This window comes from Hypanus sabinus, chromosome 19, assembly GCF_030144855.1.
Source record: "Hypanus sabinus isolate sHypSab1 chromosome 19, sHypSab1.hap1, whole genome shotgun sequence".
In the NCBI taxonomy this organism is placed as follows: Eukaryota; Metazoa; Chordata; class Chondrichthyes; order Myliobatiformes; family Dasyatidae; genus Hypanus; species Hypanus sabinus.
In genome coordinates, this window is record NC_082724.1 from 18,226,130 (window position 1) to 18,243,059 (window position 16,930).

At 39.5% G+C, this 16,930-nt stretch overlaps 1 protein-coding gene across 1 annotated transcript in view; it reads left to right on the forward strand.

Annotated features, from left to right (window-relative positions):
- Positions 1-16,930, forward strand: part of fbln2 (fibulin 2) — a 225,187-nt gene that overhangs the window by 110,684 nt on the left and 97,573 nt on the right. Inside the window, exons 5-6 of the mRNA XM_059944108.1 lie at positions 6,460-6,568; positions 15,672-15,801. Coding sequence (XP_059800091.1) covers positions 6,460-6,568; positions 15,672-15,801 — 239 coding nt within the window. The remainder of the gene's footprint in view (positions 1-6,459; positions 6,569-15,671; positions 15,802-16,930) is intronic.

Genomic DNA, 16,930 nt, shown 5'->3' on the forward strand with positions numbered 1-16,930 from the left:
ACATGGAATTGTGAGAAAATGCCTACTTGGGACCAGGAATGGGGGAAGTCGACTTCTTTTGTACTAGAGAGTGTCTGAAACTTTTGACTTGAACTGAAAAATGGCAATAAACCACCTTAAAATTTGCAAGGGATTTTGAGATACAGCTGTTGCTGATAGGCCAATCCTGGTATGTGGAGAAGATGGTGATGGTCCCAATCTTTAACCATTTCAACCAATGCAGTACCAGTAGATAAGCAGTTTCAGGGTGTTGACCTGGACAATGAAGCAAATGTATGTGTCGTATAATGGTTCTGTATAACTTGAAGTGGATGCTGTGCCCCTGCAGTTTCTGCATGTCTTTCGAGATGTAAGAACTTACGGGTTTGCTGCAGCACTCTTGACAATCAGATGAGCTTTGTGAAGTTCCCACATAATGGTTAAGTTGTGGCTGAATGATCTGTTCATGTTTATTTTCTGTAGGAGGTTGATACGATTCAATTGCTTGTTTGACCACTTTAGGAAGTAATTTAAAATCAACCATGTTGATGTGGGACTATAGGACTTGGATAAGTACATGAAGGGGAAACATTGCAGGCTGGGAAAATAGCCAATAAATAGGATTAACTGGATCGGATTCCTTTGCACTGTTACAGCTCTATGGTTCTATAATTATATACTATGAGATTAGATCAGGCAAAGCTGCCAATCTCACTGCACTGTGAAACTCATCGAGCTCCTGGGTACACAAGAACATAATGAGATGCCTCAAGTCAGGAGCTGCTCTATTTCTTCCACAAAGTTATAACCTTGCCCAGTGCAATCTTCATAAATGAACGGATTTCTGATATTTATGAGCAATGTTCTCCAGTGAAAAGAATCTGATGTGGTTGTGTTTTAGAACATAGAACAGTACAGTGCAGGAGCATGTCCTTCCACCCACAATGTTGTGCTGAGCTAGTTAAAAATTAACATTAAAAAAAAACTCCAAAAACTGATCCCTCCTTTCTACACAATGTCCATGTCTCACCATCTTCCTCAGATTCATGTGCCTATCTAAACGTCTCTTAAAAGCCTCTAATGTGTTTGCTTCTATCACCATACCAGGCAGCACAATCCAGGCATTCACCACTCTCTGAGTAAAAAACTTGTCCCTCACATCCCCTTTGAACCTATCCCTCTCACCTTCGAGGCATACATTTCTACCTTGTGAGGTGAAAGCAAATTTTTCATGGTGCAGCTAATGATTTATTACAGTTTGACAGAATAAATTGTTTTCATTTTATTTTATAAGTAGTTTAATATTTCATGTTCTGTGTTCAGATCATAATATGTATCGTCTATTCTTTCATTTGTGCCAGCTTGATAATGTTACTGTTGTCAAATGGCAGAGATTCCTTCAGTAGGTGCCTGATGGCAAGACTGTTGGGGAAAAGTTAATATCTGCCCTGTAGAGATCTTTGCTGGAAGCTTTCTTTCAGGCTAACGACAAGTGCCTTTACCTCAGTGCCCAAGTAATGGCTGGAAGGTCTTCGGTTTCAGTTACTTTCTTTGTTCTACTATCTAAATCACTCACTGGACCAATGTGTCGCTGGACTTCAGTATGGAAAATGAGCACAGAGGCTGTCACTAATGATCGATAATCACAAGCTCTTGTTCAAGTGCTTCAACAGTAGATGACGCATAGCTGGAATAAATCATGTTGCCTCCCTTCCCTGGGTTACACATGAAACATGACATTTGGGAATAGATTACAAAGGTTCTGGCACTTGGAAATCTGAAATCATCAAAACGCAACGGTACCAGGAGACAATAAGAGAAAGGAAATGAAAATGTTAGCCAAAATAACTTCTAATTTGCACTTCAGATTCCATCGTTCATATCCTTGGGCCAACACTTAAACACAATCAACATCATCAAAACAGTCCTTCTGCTTATTATCAGATGTTTGTTGGTTGGAGCTTGCTCTGCCAATTAGTTACATTATCCTTGAGAATGCTGGATGTACTTCAAAATCAGCTTAGAAACATAGAAACATAGAAACATAGAAAATAGGTGCAGGAGTAGGCCATTCGGCCCTTCGAGCCTGCACCGCCATTCAGTATGATCATGGCTGATCATCCAACTCAGAACCCTGTACCTGCTTTCTCTCCATACCCCCGATCCCTTTAGCCACAAGGGCCATATCTACCTCTTAAATATAGCCAATGAACCGGCCTCAACTGTTTCCTGTGGCAGAGAATTCCACAGAATCACCACTCTCTGTGTGAAGAAGTTTTTCCTCATCTCTGTCCTAAAAGGCTTCCCCTTTATCCTTAAACTGTGACCCCTCGTTCTGGACTTCCCCAACATCGGAAACAATCTTCCTGCATCTAGCCTGTCCAATCCCTTTAGAATTTTATACGTTTCAATAAGATCCCCCCTCAATCTTCTAAATTCCAATGAGTATAAGCCTAGTCGATCCAGTCTTTCTTCATATGAAAATCCTGCCATCCCAGGAATCAATCTGGTGAACCTTCTCTGTACTCCCTCTATGGCAAGAATGTCTTTCCTCAGATTAGGGGACCAAAACTGCACACAATATTCTAGGTGCGGTCTCACCAAGGCCTTGTACAACTGCAGTAGAACCTCCCTGCTCCTGTACTCAAATCCTTTTGCTATGAATGCCAACATAGTAGCTTCACTGGCTACGTCTCATATCGGGATCATGAAAGGAAAATCTTCCTTCCAGTTCCAATTTTCCTGTTATTATGCATCATTAAAAGTGTATTCAGATGTAAATAAAATAATTGATAAATGAGACTGCATCAGTGAACCGTAGATATGGAGGTCCTTGATGACTTGTTGAAATGTGCAGGTTTTAGAAATTATAACAAAATATAACATCAATGGATGGCCATTAAATGTTTTAATATAATGATATAAGTAAATGTTGAATTATATATTGGTAAATGTGTCAAAAGTCATAAGGATACTGCAATGAAAAGATTGATCCTGTGTTTTCATTGAAGAACCATGCTTCAAAGCAGCCTGGATCAGAGAAATGTTTGCAATAGCCAGAGAAGGCCACAGAGCATGGTCTGATTTCACCTTCCACACTGGTGAACAACTACTTTGTGTTTCTAGCATGCTCTAAAATAAAAAGACTAAAAGCAGTCAAAAAATCCCACATGTTAAAGTAAGCTCCAGAATGCAGCAAAAATTCAGGCCCCTGGCACCAGGTTTAACTTGTACTTAACTTACTGGACTGACAATGTCCAGTGATTTTAATTATCTTACTTTTAAAAGCAAATCAAACCGGTATATAGATGGTTCAGGGATTCAAAACAAGTTTCAACCTTAACTAATGGAACGGGAAACTTCCTTGTTTAGGAACTGTGAAATTCAAGTTGGGTAAAACGCAAGTTCAGAAATCTGGGTTCCCCATAAAGAAGAACCCAACTCCAAGGATCAAGGTCCTGATCCTGTTGAGTTGAGGCTTGCCATAAATGGAGAGAAGCTATTACTTCCTTGCTTGATCAGTAGTTTTGTTATGCATGTCCCTGCATTTTGCTCTAGTCTATTCAATGTGTTAACTTTGTTTTGTGATTCCTTGCCAGAATTAATCTGCAATTGATTGCCTTTGGGAAGTCAAGGTTTTAAGTAATTTTATTATGTATAATATGTAACCAACAGCTATGAATATATAACCAGCAAAAATTTTGTTTCTTCCAAAAAAAGTTGGTACAATGACTATCAGATCTATACTTTGGCATGCTTGCACTGTTGAAATGTTGAATCCAATGTCTTTAGCCAAAAATAAAGAAAGGTCAATTTCTTTCCAAATTTCTGTTGCTACAGCAGAATATCAAACTCCCAGCCACTCGAAAGCTTACTAAAACAAACTCCGAGAATTTTCAGAGATGATTTCTGCTTATCCGCAACTAGTAACCAGAAGTATTTCAACATTTCAACTGTTTTTTTGGAAGAATTCAGTATGAGGTGATGTGTCTGATGTAACCAGTAAGAGTCTTTTGAACTCCTGTTCCCCCTCTATGGGCCCTAATTAGCAGTCACAAGTGGTATAGTTGCAAATGTTTTCAGTTTCATGATTGTATTGTGGCTTTTCCACGCAAGGACTAAGGTGCAGTAGTTGGAAAGTTGGAAGTGGTGCACGGTCAGTGGCAGAAAATGCAGCTTTTCCCTAAGAAGTAGCAGAATGCAGAAGTGCTGCAATTGACTCTCGATCATCGTCATTGCTCAGTATTAGGATTTTAAGAGTCTAAATTACAGGAGATATGGATTATTCCACTGCTATAAATATTACTTGGGCTTTGTGTTTCCTTTTCTGTGCTACAGGTACTGTGACTTGTGAAGATATTCTTGCATATTTTAACAGTTTTATGAGACTGCATAAATGTGATAATGATAAATGTGGGGAGCTTTGTTGAATACTCACTAGCAAGGAGATTCCATTTTGAGGTTTGGGTGGAGATCTTAGTCGCCTATACCACATGAATTTGGCACTTCGTTGCTTTGCTTTAGCTGAGTGAGAAAGAAACGTTGCTCCTGAAGGTTGACATTCTGACGACTGGTTGCAGAAGGTGGATTCATAACAAGTCCACAGAACCCACCCTGTTACCCTTGGGCATATGTAGAGTGGGGTATTAGATCTGTTCCAGTGTTGCTGCCTTCTTGTTTCTCTCCTGAACCAGATAAAATAATGTTTTTAATGGATTGTGCAGAACATTGAAGGTTATTAAATAATTATCTTTTCCATATGCTTTTTGAAGAACAGAATCAAACTTGACAAAAACAGATTATATTATACATCTGGGCCCAAATAAACTAACAAAATTACCTACAAGGCAGAACAGGAATGGCTGTAATGATATTTAGACTAGTAAGCAAATAAAATGTTAAAAGTAGCTCTATTTAGATATAAGTTGGAAGTTATTTGGCTCCTGCTGTATTGATGTGCAATTGTTCCTCCAGGCTCCAAATGGTGTCACGGTAGGATGCTGGTTTTACTGAACATTGAGGCTTGATTTCAGTTCCTCATCTTCTCTCAGCGGTCCCTCCATTCTGAGGCAAGAATGGATGGGGGTGGGTAGGGTTAAAATGCTGAAAACTGAAACTCCGCCACCAAGCAGCAATGTTCTAAGAAATAGCAATATCAACAGTGAGTCACTTTTTTCACAGGCCACCCCCGCAACCCCCCCCCCCCCCGCCCCAGCTGTGACCTCCCATGGTCGAACATAAGATCTTGCATACTGCCAAACTACTGCATTTTTCTAGGTATCTGGGAACATTTATTCAATTGGAAGTGTTGTATTAGTATCATTGGAAACTTCTCTTCCTCAGAGCAGATTTTTCAGTACTTCTACTTTGCCAACTATTGAAACTATACGAAAAAGATTTTCCAGTAGTATTTTAATAAAGTCTTTGTTGTCCAAGTGGAGAGTCAGGAAGTAGAAGCCAAGGTGGTTTCTCACAGGGAAAGGAGCAAAAGGAAATTGGAGATAAACTCATTCACACTCTGATGACACACCTCCTACATTCAGAATCAGAATTAGGTTTCTTATTACTGATATATGTCATGAAATTTGTTTCTTTGTGGTACAGTGTAATGCATAAAATATACTAGAAATGATAATAAGAAATATAGATTAAATGTTAAATAAATAGTGCAAAAAGAGATCAAAAGCAGTGAGGTGGTGTCCATAGGTTCATTGTCTGTTTGGAAATCTGTTGGCAGAAGGGAAAAAGCTGTTCTTAAAACATTGAGTGTCTTCGGGCTCCTGTACCTACTCTCTGATGGTAGTAATGAGAAGAGGGCATGTCAAGGGTGGTGGGGTTCCTTAATGTTGAATGCTGCCTTTTGTGAGGCATTGCATTTTGAAGATGTCCTTGATGATGGAGAGGTTAGTGCCCACGTTGGAGCTGGGTGAGTATGTAACGTTCTGCGGGGGTTTTTTTCCCAATCCTGTGCAATGGCCCCTTCATACTAAACAACAATGCAACCAGTTAGAATGCTTTGCATCTGTAGAAATTTACTAGAATCTTTGACGACATACCAAATCTCCTCAAACTCCTAATGAAATATACTAGAAGTCATGCCTTCTTCAGAATTGCATCAATATGTTGGGTCCAAGATAGATCCTCAGAGATGTTGACACCTGGGAACTTGATACTGCTCACACATTCCACTGCTGATATCTTGATGGAAGCTTGTGTGTGTTCCCTTGACTTCCCTTCCCTGAGGTCCACAGTCAATTCAATGGTCAATTTGTGTTGTATGCAAGGTTGTTACTGTGACAACAATCAACCAGCCAATTTGCCTTGGCAGGTCAGTAAGTCCCTGGATACAGCATCTCAACCCAAGAACAGCATGACCTATAAAGCAATTTAAAACAGTGTAATAATGAAATCTATTGCTTTATAATTGATAGAAAAGAATGTGATTAAAAGGATGAATCAAAAATCCACTTCTCCCTTTAGCTTCTGCAGATGTGATTGAAAACTGCTGCAATGCTGGACAAGAATGGGCTGCAGATAATGGCCAGTGCTTTGATATTTCTGTGAAGGGCCTTCACACTCTCCCCTGCAGGTAAGTGTGTTCCTGCACTGCACAAATTATATTAAATGAATGCTTTCTTTAAAGGATATGAGAGAAGAAGAATATTTCAACAGTAATTATCTGCATGGAACTATCACTCATAAACATTATTATTTATTCATAAATGTAGCAGTATGTATGTGCTTTCTTTTATGGGGTTTACATTTACAAACAATCCTGATTGATTAAATTTAAGTCATTAGAATGTCACCTACAGGATTCCAGAGAAAGTCACAGGAAGGCAATTTTCATTCAGCTGGCTGGTGATCTACAATTGTTAAACTAAGCTGGTGAACTCTCTTGGTTCATATGTACCAAAGTGGGTAGAAATAAAAGGCATGATAATCTTGTTATCACAATACTGGACCAGACAAACCAGGTATTTGGAGCTAATGTAATTTGAATTCTCAAAAACTATTCATTTGGAGTGAGCACAGAAAAAGGAGGAGGACTGGAAAATTGTAAATGTCACTCCACTGTTGCTTGGATTGGGGAGCGTGCCTTATGAGAATAACTTGAGTGAACTCGGCCTTTTCTCCTTGGAGCAACGGAGGATGAGAGGTGACCTGATAGAGGTGTATAAGATGATGAGAGGCATTGATCATGTGGATAGTCAGAGGCTTTTCCCCAGGGCTGAAACGGCTAACAGGAGAGGACACAGTTTTTAGGTGTTTGGAAGTAGGCACAGAGGAGATGTCGGGGTAAGTTTTTTATGCAGAGAATGGTAAGTGCATGGGATGGACTGCTGGCAATGGTGGTGGAGGCAGATGTGATAGGGTCTTTTAAGAGACTCCTGGATAGGTACATGGAACTTAGAAAAATAGAGGGCTATGGGTAACCTTAGGTAATTTCTAAAGTAAGTACATATTGGGCATAGCATTATGGGCTGAAGTCCCTGTATTATGATGTAGGTTTTCTATATTTCTTTAAGAAGGGAAGGAGGCAGAAGAAACAAAATTATAGGCCAGTCAGCATGACTTCAGTTGTTGGGAAGATGTTGGAGTCCATTACTAAGGATCATGTTTCAGGGTACATGGAGACACATGAAAAAATAGGCTAAAGTCAGCATGGTTTCCTCAAGGGGAATCTTGCCTGACAAATCTTTTGGAATTCTCTGAGGATATAACAAGCAGATATAACAAGGATTTGGACAAAGGAGAGTCAGTGGATGTTATTTACTTGGATTTTAATATGGCCTTTGACTAAGTGCTGCACATAGGCTGCAAAAAGTTAAGAACTTATTATCAAAAAGTATTAGCATGAATAAGAGATTAGCTGACTGACAGGAGGCAAAGAGTGGGAATAAAGGGGGCCTTTTCCAGTTGGCTGTCAGTGTCTAGTGGTATTCCGCGAGTGTCAGTGTTGGAACAGTTTCTTTTCACATTATACGTCAATGATTTAGATAAAAGAATTTATGGGTTTGTGGCTCAGATTGTCAACGATGTGAAGATAGGTGGAGAGGCCAGTAGCTTTGAGGATGCAGGGAGTCTGCAGATGGACTTAGACAGATTGGGAAAATGGGCAAAGAAGTTTCAGATGGAATGTAGGGAAGTGTAGGGAAGTATATGGTCATGCACTTGGGAGAAGGAATAAAGGCATAGACTGTTTTCTAAATGGGAAAAATTCAAAAATCAGAGGAGCAAAAGAGACTTGGGAGCCCTCATGTTCGATTCCCTAAAGGTTAATTTGCAGGTTGAGCCTGTGGTGAGCAAGGAAAATGCAATGTTAGCATTCATCTCCAGAGGATTAGAATACAAAAGCAAAAATGCAATGCTGGGGCTTTACACATATTAGTCAGACTACTGTTGGAGTATCGTGATGTGCTGGTATTGGAGAGGGTCATAAGACTGATTCCAGCAATGAAAAGGTTAAAGTACAGAGGAGCATTTGATAACTGTATTGCTGGAGTTTAGAAGAATGGGGTGGGGGGGAGGGGGAATCTCATTGCAACCTAGGAAATATTGAAAGGCCTGGTTAGAGTGGATGTGGAGAGGACGTTTCCTATAGTGGGTGAGTGTAGGACCAGAGGGCACAGCCTCAGAATAGAGAGATGTCCTTTTAGAACAGAGATGAGGAGGAATTTCTTTAGAAATTCTGTGGAATTTGTTGTCATAGACTGCTGCGAAGGTCAACTCATTGGCAAAGCAAGGGGTTGGCTGATTATTGATTAGTTAGGGCATCAAAGGTAATGGGGAGAAGGCAGGAGAATGGGTGGAGGGGGAAAATAAATCAACCATGATGGAATGGCAGAGCAGACTTGATATGCTGAACGACCTAATTCTCCTCTGTCTTTTGATCTTATAGTTATGGTCTAAGAGTATAACAAATGTTCTGGGTTGCCTTAGCTGGCTCAGCAATGAATTTCAAGAAAAATGAGTCATCATCCTTCTGTGAACCTTGTGCAAATGATCGCAGCCCCACACTACATCGTTGACATGCAAAGTTCAGTAATATTTTCCAGTAATCTGTTTGATTTTATCCAAGCCAATCTTAATTGTGATTAACCCTTCTTCACCAATGCCTGTCTGTGAGTTGCCAGAGAAGGAGAACGACTTAGGGCAGCACTATTTCTATTGAAAACTAAAACACTGCGGATGCTGGAGTACTTAAAGCACAGAAAACAAAAATGCTTGAAATACTCAGTAGGTTAAGCATCATCCTTAGAAAGAGAAATAGAATTAACATTTCATGCAAGTTCCTTAAATCAAGACTGGGAAAGCAAGTTAGTTTCACTTTGGAAAAGATGGGGAGGGATGGAAACGATGAAGGGAATAGGGCCACCAGGGATGTCCAGTGTGGACTACTTAAAAAATCAGCCAGCATTCCAGGCAGGTCTGAGGTCTTTGTTGTCCCCTCTATCAGGAGAAGGTAAAGGTTTACAGTAAAGTAGTGTGAATCCTTAATTGTGACCATGTGAAATGAAAGTACATCTTATCAACACTCTTTCTTCTATGTTATACATGGACAAAGCTGTGAGGAAAGCAAGGTGTGGAATACAGGGTAAGTGAAGAAGTCTGGGCAGTAAGAAAACTGTTGGAAAAGATCTTGTTTTTTCATCCTGTTTTCACCAACCTAATTTGTCCCTTTCCACGCCATTGAATGGTGGGACTACTTCACAGCCTTAGAGAATGCAAACATTCTTCTAAGCAGTGAGGACATCTTCTGTTGTGTACTGTGATATCTTCACTGATGCCGACAGGAGATTTGTGTGGCACTCAGGTCCATCAACATGACTGTATACTGCTTCAAAGACATGAGAAGATGCCCATTCCTCAATCGGTATCGAGCTTGGAGAATTTTGAATGTTGCCTGGTACCAAAAGCCACACCCTACAAAGATGGTCACACCTGGCTACCTCCAAGAAACTACTAACAAAAGCAGGCTATAGACTGATGTGGCAGGCACTGCAAGCAATGAATTAATGCAAGTTTAGAGCAAATGTCCTGCAATATGTAGCCAAGTATGGTGGTGGGTAAACTGCTACTTTACAAAAGAGCAAGGCTCTACAGTCTCAGATCTAGCAAATCCAAATAACTAAGATACAAGACTGAATTGTAATTTGGAAAATCCTTGGCCATGTGCTGTAAAGTTCAATTTGGCCTCCTTAACTTCTTTAGGGAGCCTGCCGGTTGCAATAAATACGGCTTTATTGCGTTGTCCTCACTCGTGAACATTTATTTTACAAACTCATTGGGTTAATGGACCAAGTTGGAATGTTTTCCAAAACCTCCATTCTTTACTTGGCTCTGTTATCGTTGTCAGCTCCCAGTGTCAACATTAGGCTCTGCTGTATCACAGGATAAGTATTTTATTTTCTGAAATCAATAGGGTCTCAGTTGGTAAGTTTAAAAAAATCATCTGATATTAAAAGATTTATTTCCTGTGGTATAATGAATCTGAATTATCCAGCTATCAGTGATTTATTATATTCCTTGACAAGGCATCACAATAAGAACCGTAGAACACTTGATGCAGTGAAATAATTAAAGCAGATTAATAGGTTGGGAAATAACCTGAAGTTAGACTGCCAATAGCATTCAAACTTAGTGATTTTTAATTGATTTAGAAAAGGGCATAAATTTGGAACAAAAATTTCATGCAAATAATTTTTAATGCATAAATTCTCAAGGAATAATATATTGTTTCGCATTTTGAAATCTGTACAGCAACTAGAATTTTGAAAATGGGCTCCTCTGTCAATGACTTCACTGAATGCAGGTTGTCTTTCTCATGTTAACAATGTAATTAAGAATTCAAAGGAGCATTCACTCGAGAAAAGAATAATGAAATAAATTGCAATTAACATTTGAAATGTAGAGTTAGCCAGCATCACAACAAGCAAGGGTGGCTTTCAGGAAATTGTATTTCTTGCAGATAAGTAAAATTCTTGTGCTGTAAGATAACTTAATGAACTTTGACCTGTGCAAGAAATTTCTAAGCAGTTTTTCATGCTGCAAACTGTATATGTGAACTGATCAATTGCAGCTGGGAAAGGTGGTTGTGGCTAAGATTACTCCAACACTGTTTCAACACAGTGAAGGTTCTTCAGGAGGCATGGGCGTTCACTATTGATATTATCACGTAAGGAAAAATAAGCAGATTGGGCTGAGAAATCCTGAAATTTAGAACACTTATGAGATTATTTCAGTGAAATGTAAGAATGTGAGAGACTTGATGATTTCTATCCTGCCATTAAGATATTTCTCCTGGTGAGAAAGTCTTGAACAGGGAACACATTCTCAGGATAAGGGGTATGCCTCAAGACGTAAATGAGGTGGAATTTCATCTCTCGGAGAATTGTGGCTCTTTGGAAGACTTTACTCCAGAGGGCTGAATCATCAGCTATGCTCAAGCGTCAAATTGATTTTTGAAGTACAGCGGAATCAAGGGAAATGAAGAATGGATAGGAGAATAGATTAGTTGCAAGGACCAGATCAGCTGTGGTCTAACTGCACAGTCAATCCCTATTCCTTTCTCTTAACAGGTATTCATGCATAGATTGTGGAAGGGGTTGACTAAATGGGATAAATGCTTTTCTTACATTTTTGACTCCTGAACATTTAAGACATTTGCAACAGATCCATTTGAGAAAATAACAATCAATGTCTAGTATTTAAGAGATTAAATGCCTTTAATTGAAGTCATTTGCAGGAATGGAGATTTCTGCAGTGATAGCATAATGGCGAGATATCTTATAAATATCTTTTTTTTTGTTGTTTGGCACTAATAGTGGTTTATGTTACAGGGTTTGTTAATCCACTGATAGGGTCTAGTAATCTAGAAAATGTGACTTGAAGTATCATCATGCCAGTTGGAGAATAAGTAAAAACAGTTGCCTCAGATAAACAACTCTTTCAGTGATGTACCATACTTGGGAAGCAAATCAGTTGTTCTTTGCTGAGGACTGGCTGGCTTCTATGAGATTCCATCTTTGATTGGACACATTACTGGGGTTTCCAAGCTGAAACATACATCTGTATGGTAGAAGTATCTCCGAACAACAGGACAGAATTTGGAGGGCCATCCTTAAATACGGTCATTGAGTTAGATGTTCGGCCACCTTGGGAGAACCCTTAACTGTTCTTTGGATTGTTTCTCTAGAAGGCTAGATGTGAAGGGGAAAGAACCTCCTAACCAAGGGTTGGTGATCTCTTCTTTTGAAATAAAAGGAAAGCTCTAGATGGTGCAACACACACAAAATGCCGGAGGAACTCCACAGATCAGGCACCATCTATGGAGAGCAATACAGTGTCGAAGTTGTGGGCTGAGACCCTTCATCTGTACTGGAAAGAAAGTGGCGGAAGCCAGAATAAGAAGGTGGAGGGGAGGGAAAGGAGTACAGACTGGAAGGTGATAGGTGATGCCAAGTGAGAAGCAAAGTACATTGGTGGGGCATGGGAATAAAGTGGGAAGGTGACGGGCTGGAGGTAAAGGCTGGAGAAGAAGGAATCTGATAGGAGTGGGGACCATGGGACAAAGGGACAGAGGAGGGGCACCAGAGGGAGGAGATGGGCAGGTTTTGAAAGTCAATCAATGGTGAATTTCACTAATGGTGAAATATTTTGGAAGTTCACGTTGTTTGTGTTGTCTGTTTCTGAACAGCATTTTAATACACGTGTTCTGGAAAGTTATCTGTAGTACTATGCAGACAATGGGACGCAGATTTTACCATTGGGTTTACATTCAGAAACAGATTTCCATACTCTGCATCATGCATGGCTTAAACTGAGTGAACAGTCCCAGAAAACACTTAGATTCTGCAGTAGCGAAGCGTGCCACATGTAAGCACATTCCTTTATCAAGTAATGCCATAAGTACATCTTGTATGTCCTGAGAACAAGCTGTAGGAAAAACACAACTGAAGTACAAGATTATGAATGGCTTTCAAATTTGGAATCAATTTCCCCAGTGGAGAAAACAATACTGTTCTGAGAAGGGAAATGATAAGAGTCTGTGGAATTGCCTTCACATCCTTTTCCTTTCAACATTCACTTTTGCATAATTGAATGACCAAGGCACTGCAGTGTTTTTGAAACAGTAATAACAAATGATACTTTGGACTGACTTTTGTACAAAAGGTGACTTGTTTTTCTTTGCTGGGTTCATGAATTCTGTATTTGCCCGATATTGTTCTCAGCAAACAAAATACTTAGTATCCACTTATAACTCCTGCTGAGTTGCAGACTGAGCCAAAACCCCTGGAAGCCAGTACCAAATGGACAATTTTCAGCACGTCTTCCATTGTTTTCACAGCGGGGATCAAAAGAATTGGTAAAGTGGATCACATGGTTTTTGGCACAACTCAGACCAACAACAATACCTTTTCATAGATTTATTTGTGTTGGTAATGACACCATCAGAATGAGACTATGTACAAAGTACCGTGCTTTATACCTGTGCAACTTCACTCACCTGCGTTATTAAGCAGAGAGATCAGAGTGGTGCAGAGGAGAGCTGCTGCCTCACATCTCCAGTGACCCATGTTCTACCTGGACTCCTTAGAGTCTTCCGTTTTCCCTCACTTCCCAAACATGTGCAGGTTAGTAGGTTAATTCAGTACTGTAGAACCATAGAACACTACAGCACAGAAACAGGCCTTTTGGCCCTTCTTGGCTGCGCCAAACCATTTTTCTGCCTAGTCCCACTGACCTGCACCTGACCCATATCTCTCCATACACCTCTCATCCATGTACCTGTCCAAGTTTTTCTTAAGTGTTAAAAATGAGCCCACATTTACCACTTCATCCGGCAGCTCATTCCACACTCCCACCACTCTGTGTGAGGAAGCTCCCCGTAATGTTCCCTTTAAGCTTCACCCCCTTCACTCTTAACCTATGTCCTCTGGGTTTTTTCTCCCCCAGCCTCAGTGGAAAAAGCCTGCTTGCGTTCACTCTATCTATACCCATCATAATTTTATATACCTCTATCAAGTCTCCCCTCATTTTTCTACGCTCCAGGGAATAAAGTCCTAACCTATTCAACCTTTCTTAATAACTCAGTTTCTCAAGTCCTGGCAACATCCTTGTAAACCTTCTCTGCACTCTTTCAACCTTATTAATATACTTCCTGTAATTTGGTGACCAAAACTGCACAGAATACTCCAAATTTGGCCTCACCAATGCCTTATACAACCTCACCATAACATTCCAACTCTTATACTCAATACTTTGATTTATAAAGGCCAATGTACCAAAAGCTCTCTTTATGACCCTATCTACCTGTGACGCCACTTTTAGGGAATTTTGTCTCTGTATTCCCAGATCCCTCTGTAAAATGCACCTGGCGTGTGAGTGGAGGTGGGTGAGTTGAGTGCTTCTTGGAGGATGTAGACACGGTGGATGAAGAGCCTGTTTAGGTGTGGTATGAAACGTTCAAACAAGAGAACGTGCACTTTTAAAAGCTCGAATCTTATCTCTAATAGAGGATAGGTGATAAAGGCTTATTAATTGTCATTGATCTAACCTGCAGAATTTTAAATAGAAGGCAACTAAGAGAAAATAAAACTGGAGCTTTGAGGTATAGGTACAAATGCTCGAAAGCTGAAATAAAAAAAGATTGTATAAAATGCCAAGCACGTCAGGTAGCTTTTGTGGAGAGGGAAACATGCAATTAATGTCATAAAATATTGCACTTACATTGACTTTGTTAAATCAGAATGAAGAGGGAAGGAGAATTAAAGTGAAATGTTGTGAAACTGAAATGTTGATTCTGTTCTCTCTCCAAAAACCTGACTCATCTTCAGTACATTTCCAGTATCTTCTGCCCATGTCAAATTATAAGTAGTGTATTGTATTTTAGTTTCTTTATTTTGCCTTGATGACAACTTAATTCTTTTGGAAAATACAAGATGTGTTTGGATATAAAAAGTTACTGCAAGTTTAATACTATACTAATAAGTTCGTTTTAGCGAAAGTCCAGCAATCCCAATTGGATAATTTGAGTGAATTCTCTGCTGGTAATTCATTCCTTTACAGGATATAGCAAATTATGTAATTGTTAAGTAAAGAATCATAGATATGTCTGCCATATTTGCTTGGCAAAAGATGTTGTTACATTGTGCATTTCAACTATAACAGTAAATCAATCAGTGATAATTTTTACCAAATTTTGAATTGCAAGTATTGTGACTGTAACTGTCAGTTGAAAAGAGAGAGCATATCTCAACAAATCATACTATATGTAACTAATAACTTTCTGCCCAAAGCAATACATCTGTAGATGTTTAGTAAAATGCCAGTCCATTGTTTCAGTTGTGTTCTTTATTTCAGGAATACTAAATGTGGTCTCTGCTGATTGCTGTGGGTCTGTTCAATTTGGTGAAGTCCTAATGGGACAGTTTTAGCTGAAAACACACGAGCTAAAATGTAACAGCTTTGGTGGTTAAAACTTTTGAACAGTACTCTTCTTGTTGCTGCTATGAGGCCAGTGTTAGAATATCTTGTCTACAATCTATTTAAAATTCAAAATTGTTCTTTTGAAATTTCAAAGCTCATGAGGATTTATGCAATAACTTGATTGGTATGATAGTTTTGTTAATTTTTATTTGCATCATAATGTAATTAAGACACTTTAAAATGCATGCATTTTGTAACAGAATTGCTCAGAAGCAGTGTTGTATCTCATACCTGGAGGAACAAAGCTGCATAGTGGGTATGAACTTCGCAAAAGAAGGTGAGGACTGCTACGCAAACCCAAATGATGTCTGTGGAGCTGACATATACAAGGCAAGTGCTATACAGAAACTACTTACTGTCCTTGTGCGAAGACGGACTGCAACATGGCAATGCCCAAATACTCTGAAATACGATAGTTTGATGTAGAAGTTAAAATGCCACATGTATAACCACAGAATGCCCAAACTGGTTCAAAGTCAACAAAATATAATGAAGTGCTACTAAAGAGTCCATGTTGTATTTGGCAGACTGTTGTTGAATATGATCCATGCCCCTTCCAGAAAAAACTTAAGACTTTTGGATTGATCCCTTTCATGAAAATAATGACATTCAACCGAAGGCTACTTTATGCAGTGTTGTGTATAATCTATTGTCTAAAGACTTGGATGACTGTTTGGGAGATACACCCTGTAAGAAGTGGCTTCACTGCTTTATTAATGCATAAGGAGAAAGCTTGGCTGCCTCTTATTATAACACAGAGGATTTTGTCTTAAAAGTAGAGCAAGCCCATTTTGGATAATGCCAGAAATAATTTCATGCAAAGTATAGTGAAAATCTGGAATTCTTTCTCCCTGTAATTTCCTGAGGCTATGGTAACTGAAAAAAAACGAACACTGTAAATTATTGGATTAGGCTATGGTGCTATGGACTCATATACCAAAGTTGTTAGATGGGGCTAAGACACAGATCAATAACAAATTAACGGGGCAGCGTGGTGGTGCAGGAGTTAATGCTACTTCCCTACAGCACTGGAGTCCTGAGTTCCGTCCTGGTGCCGAGTGCTGTCTGTGCAGTTTTTACTGGGACTGTGTGGGTTTCTTCTAAATGCTTTCCTCCCACATCCAATGTGCTTGCTAGTAGGTTATTTGACTGTTTTAAATTACCCCATTATGAAGTTCAATGGCAAAGAAAAATTGAAAAGGGAGTTGATGGGCATGAGTACAGGGAAATAAGAAGAGGGGAAATGGGTCCAATGGGATTGCTCCAAGGAGGCAGCATCGACTCAGTGGCCAGATGGTTTCTTCTTATTTGTTAAAGGTTGGTGTTGCAATAATTGAATGATGACGCACATGAGAGTGGGGCTGGATGCCCTCTTGTCTTCACGCCTTTCTGAAAAGCTTACCAGATCTAAACTATAAAAATCCTTACTCTAGAGTTTGTGCTAATGTCTTTCATTAAA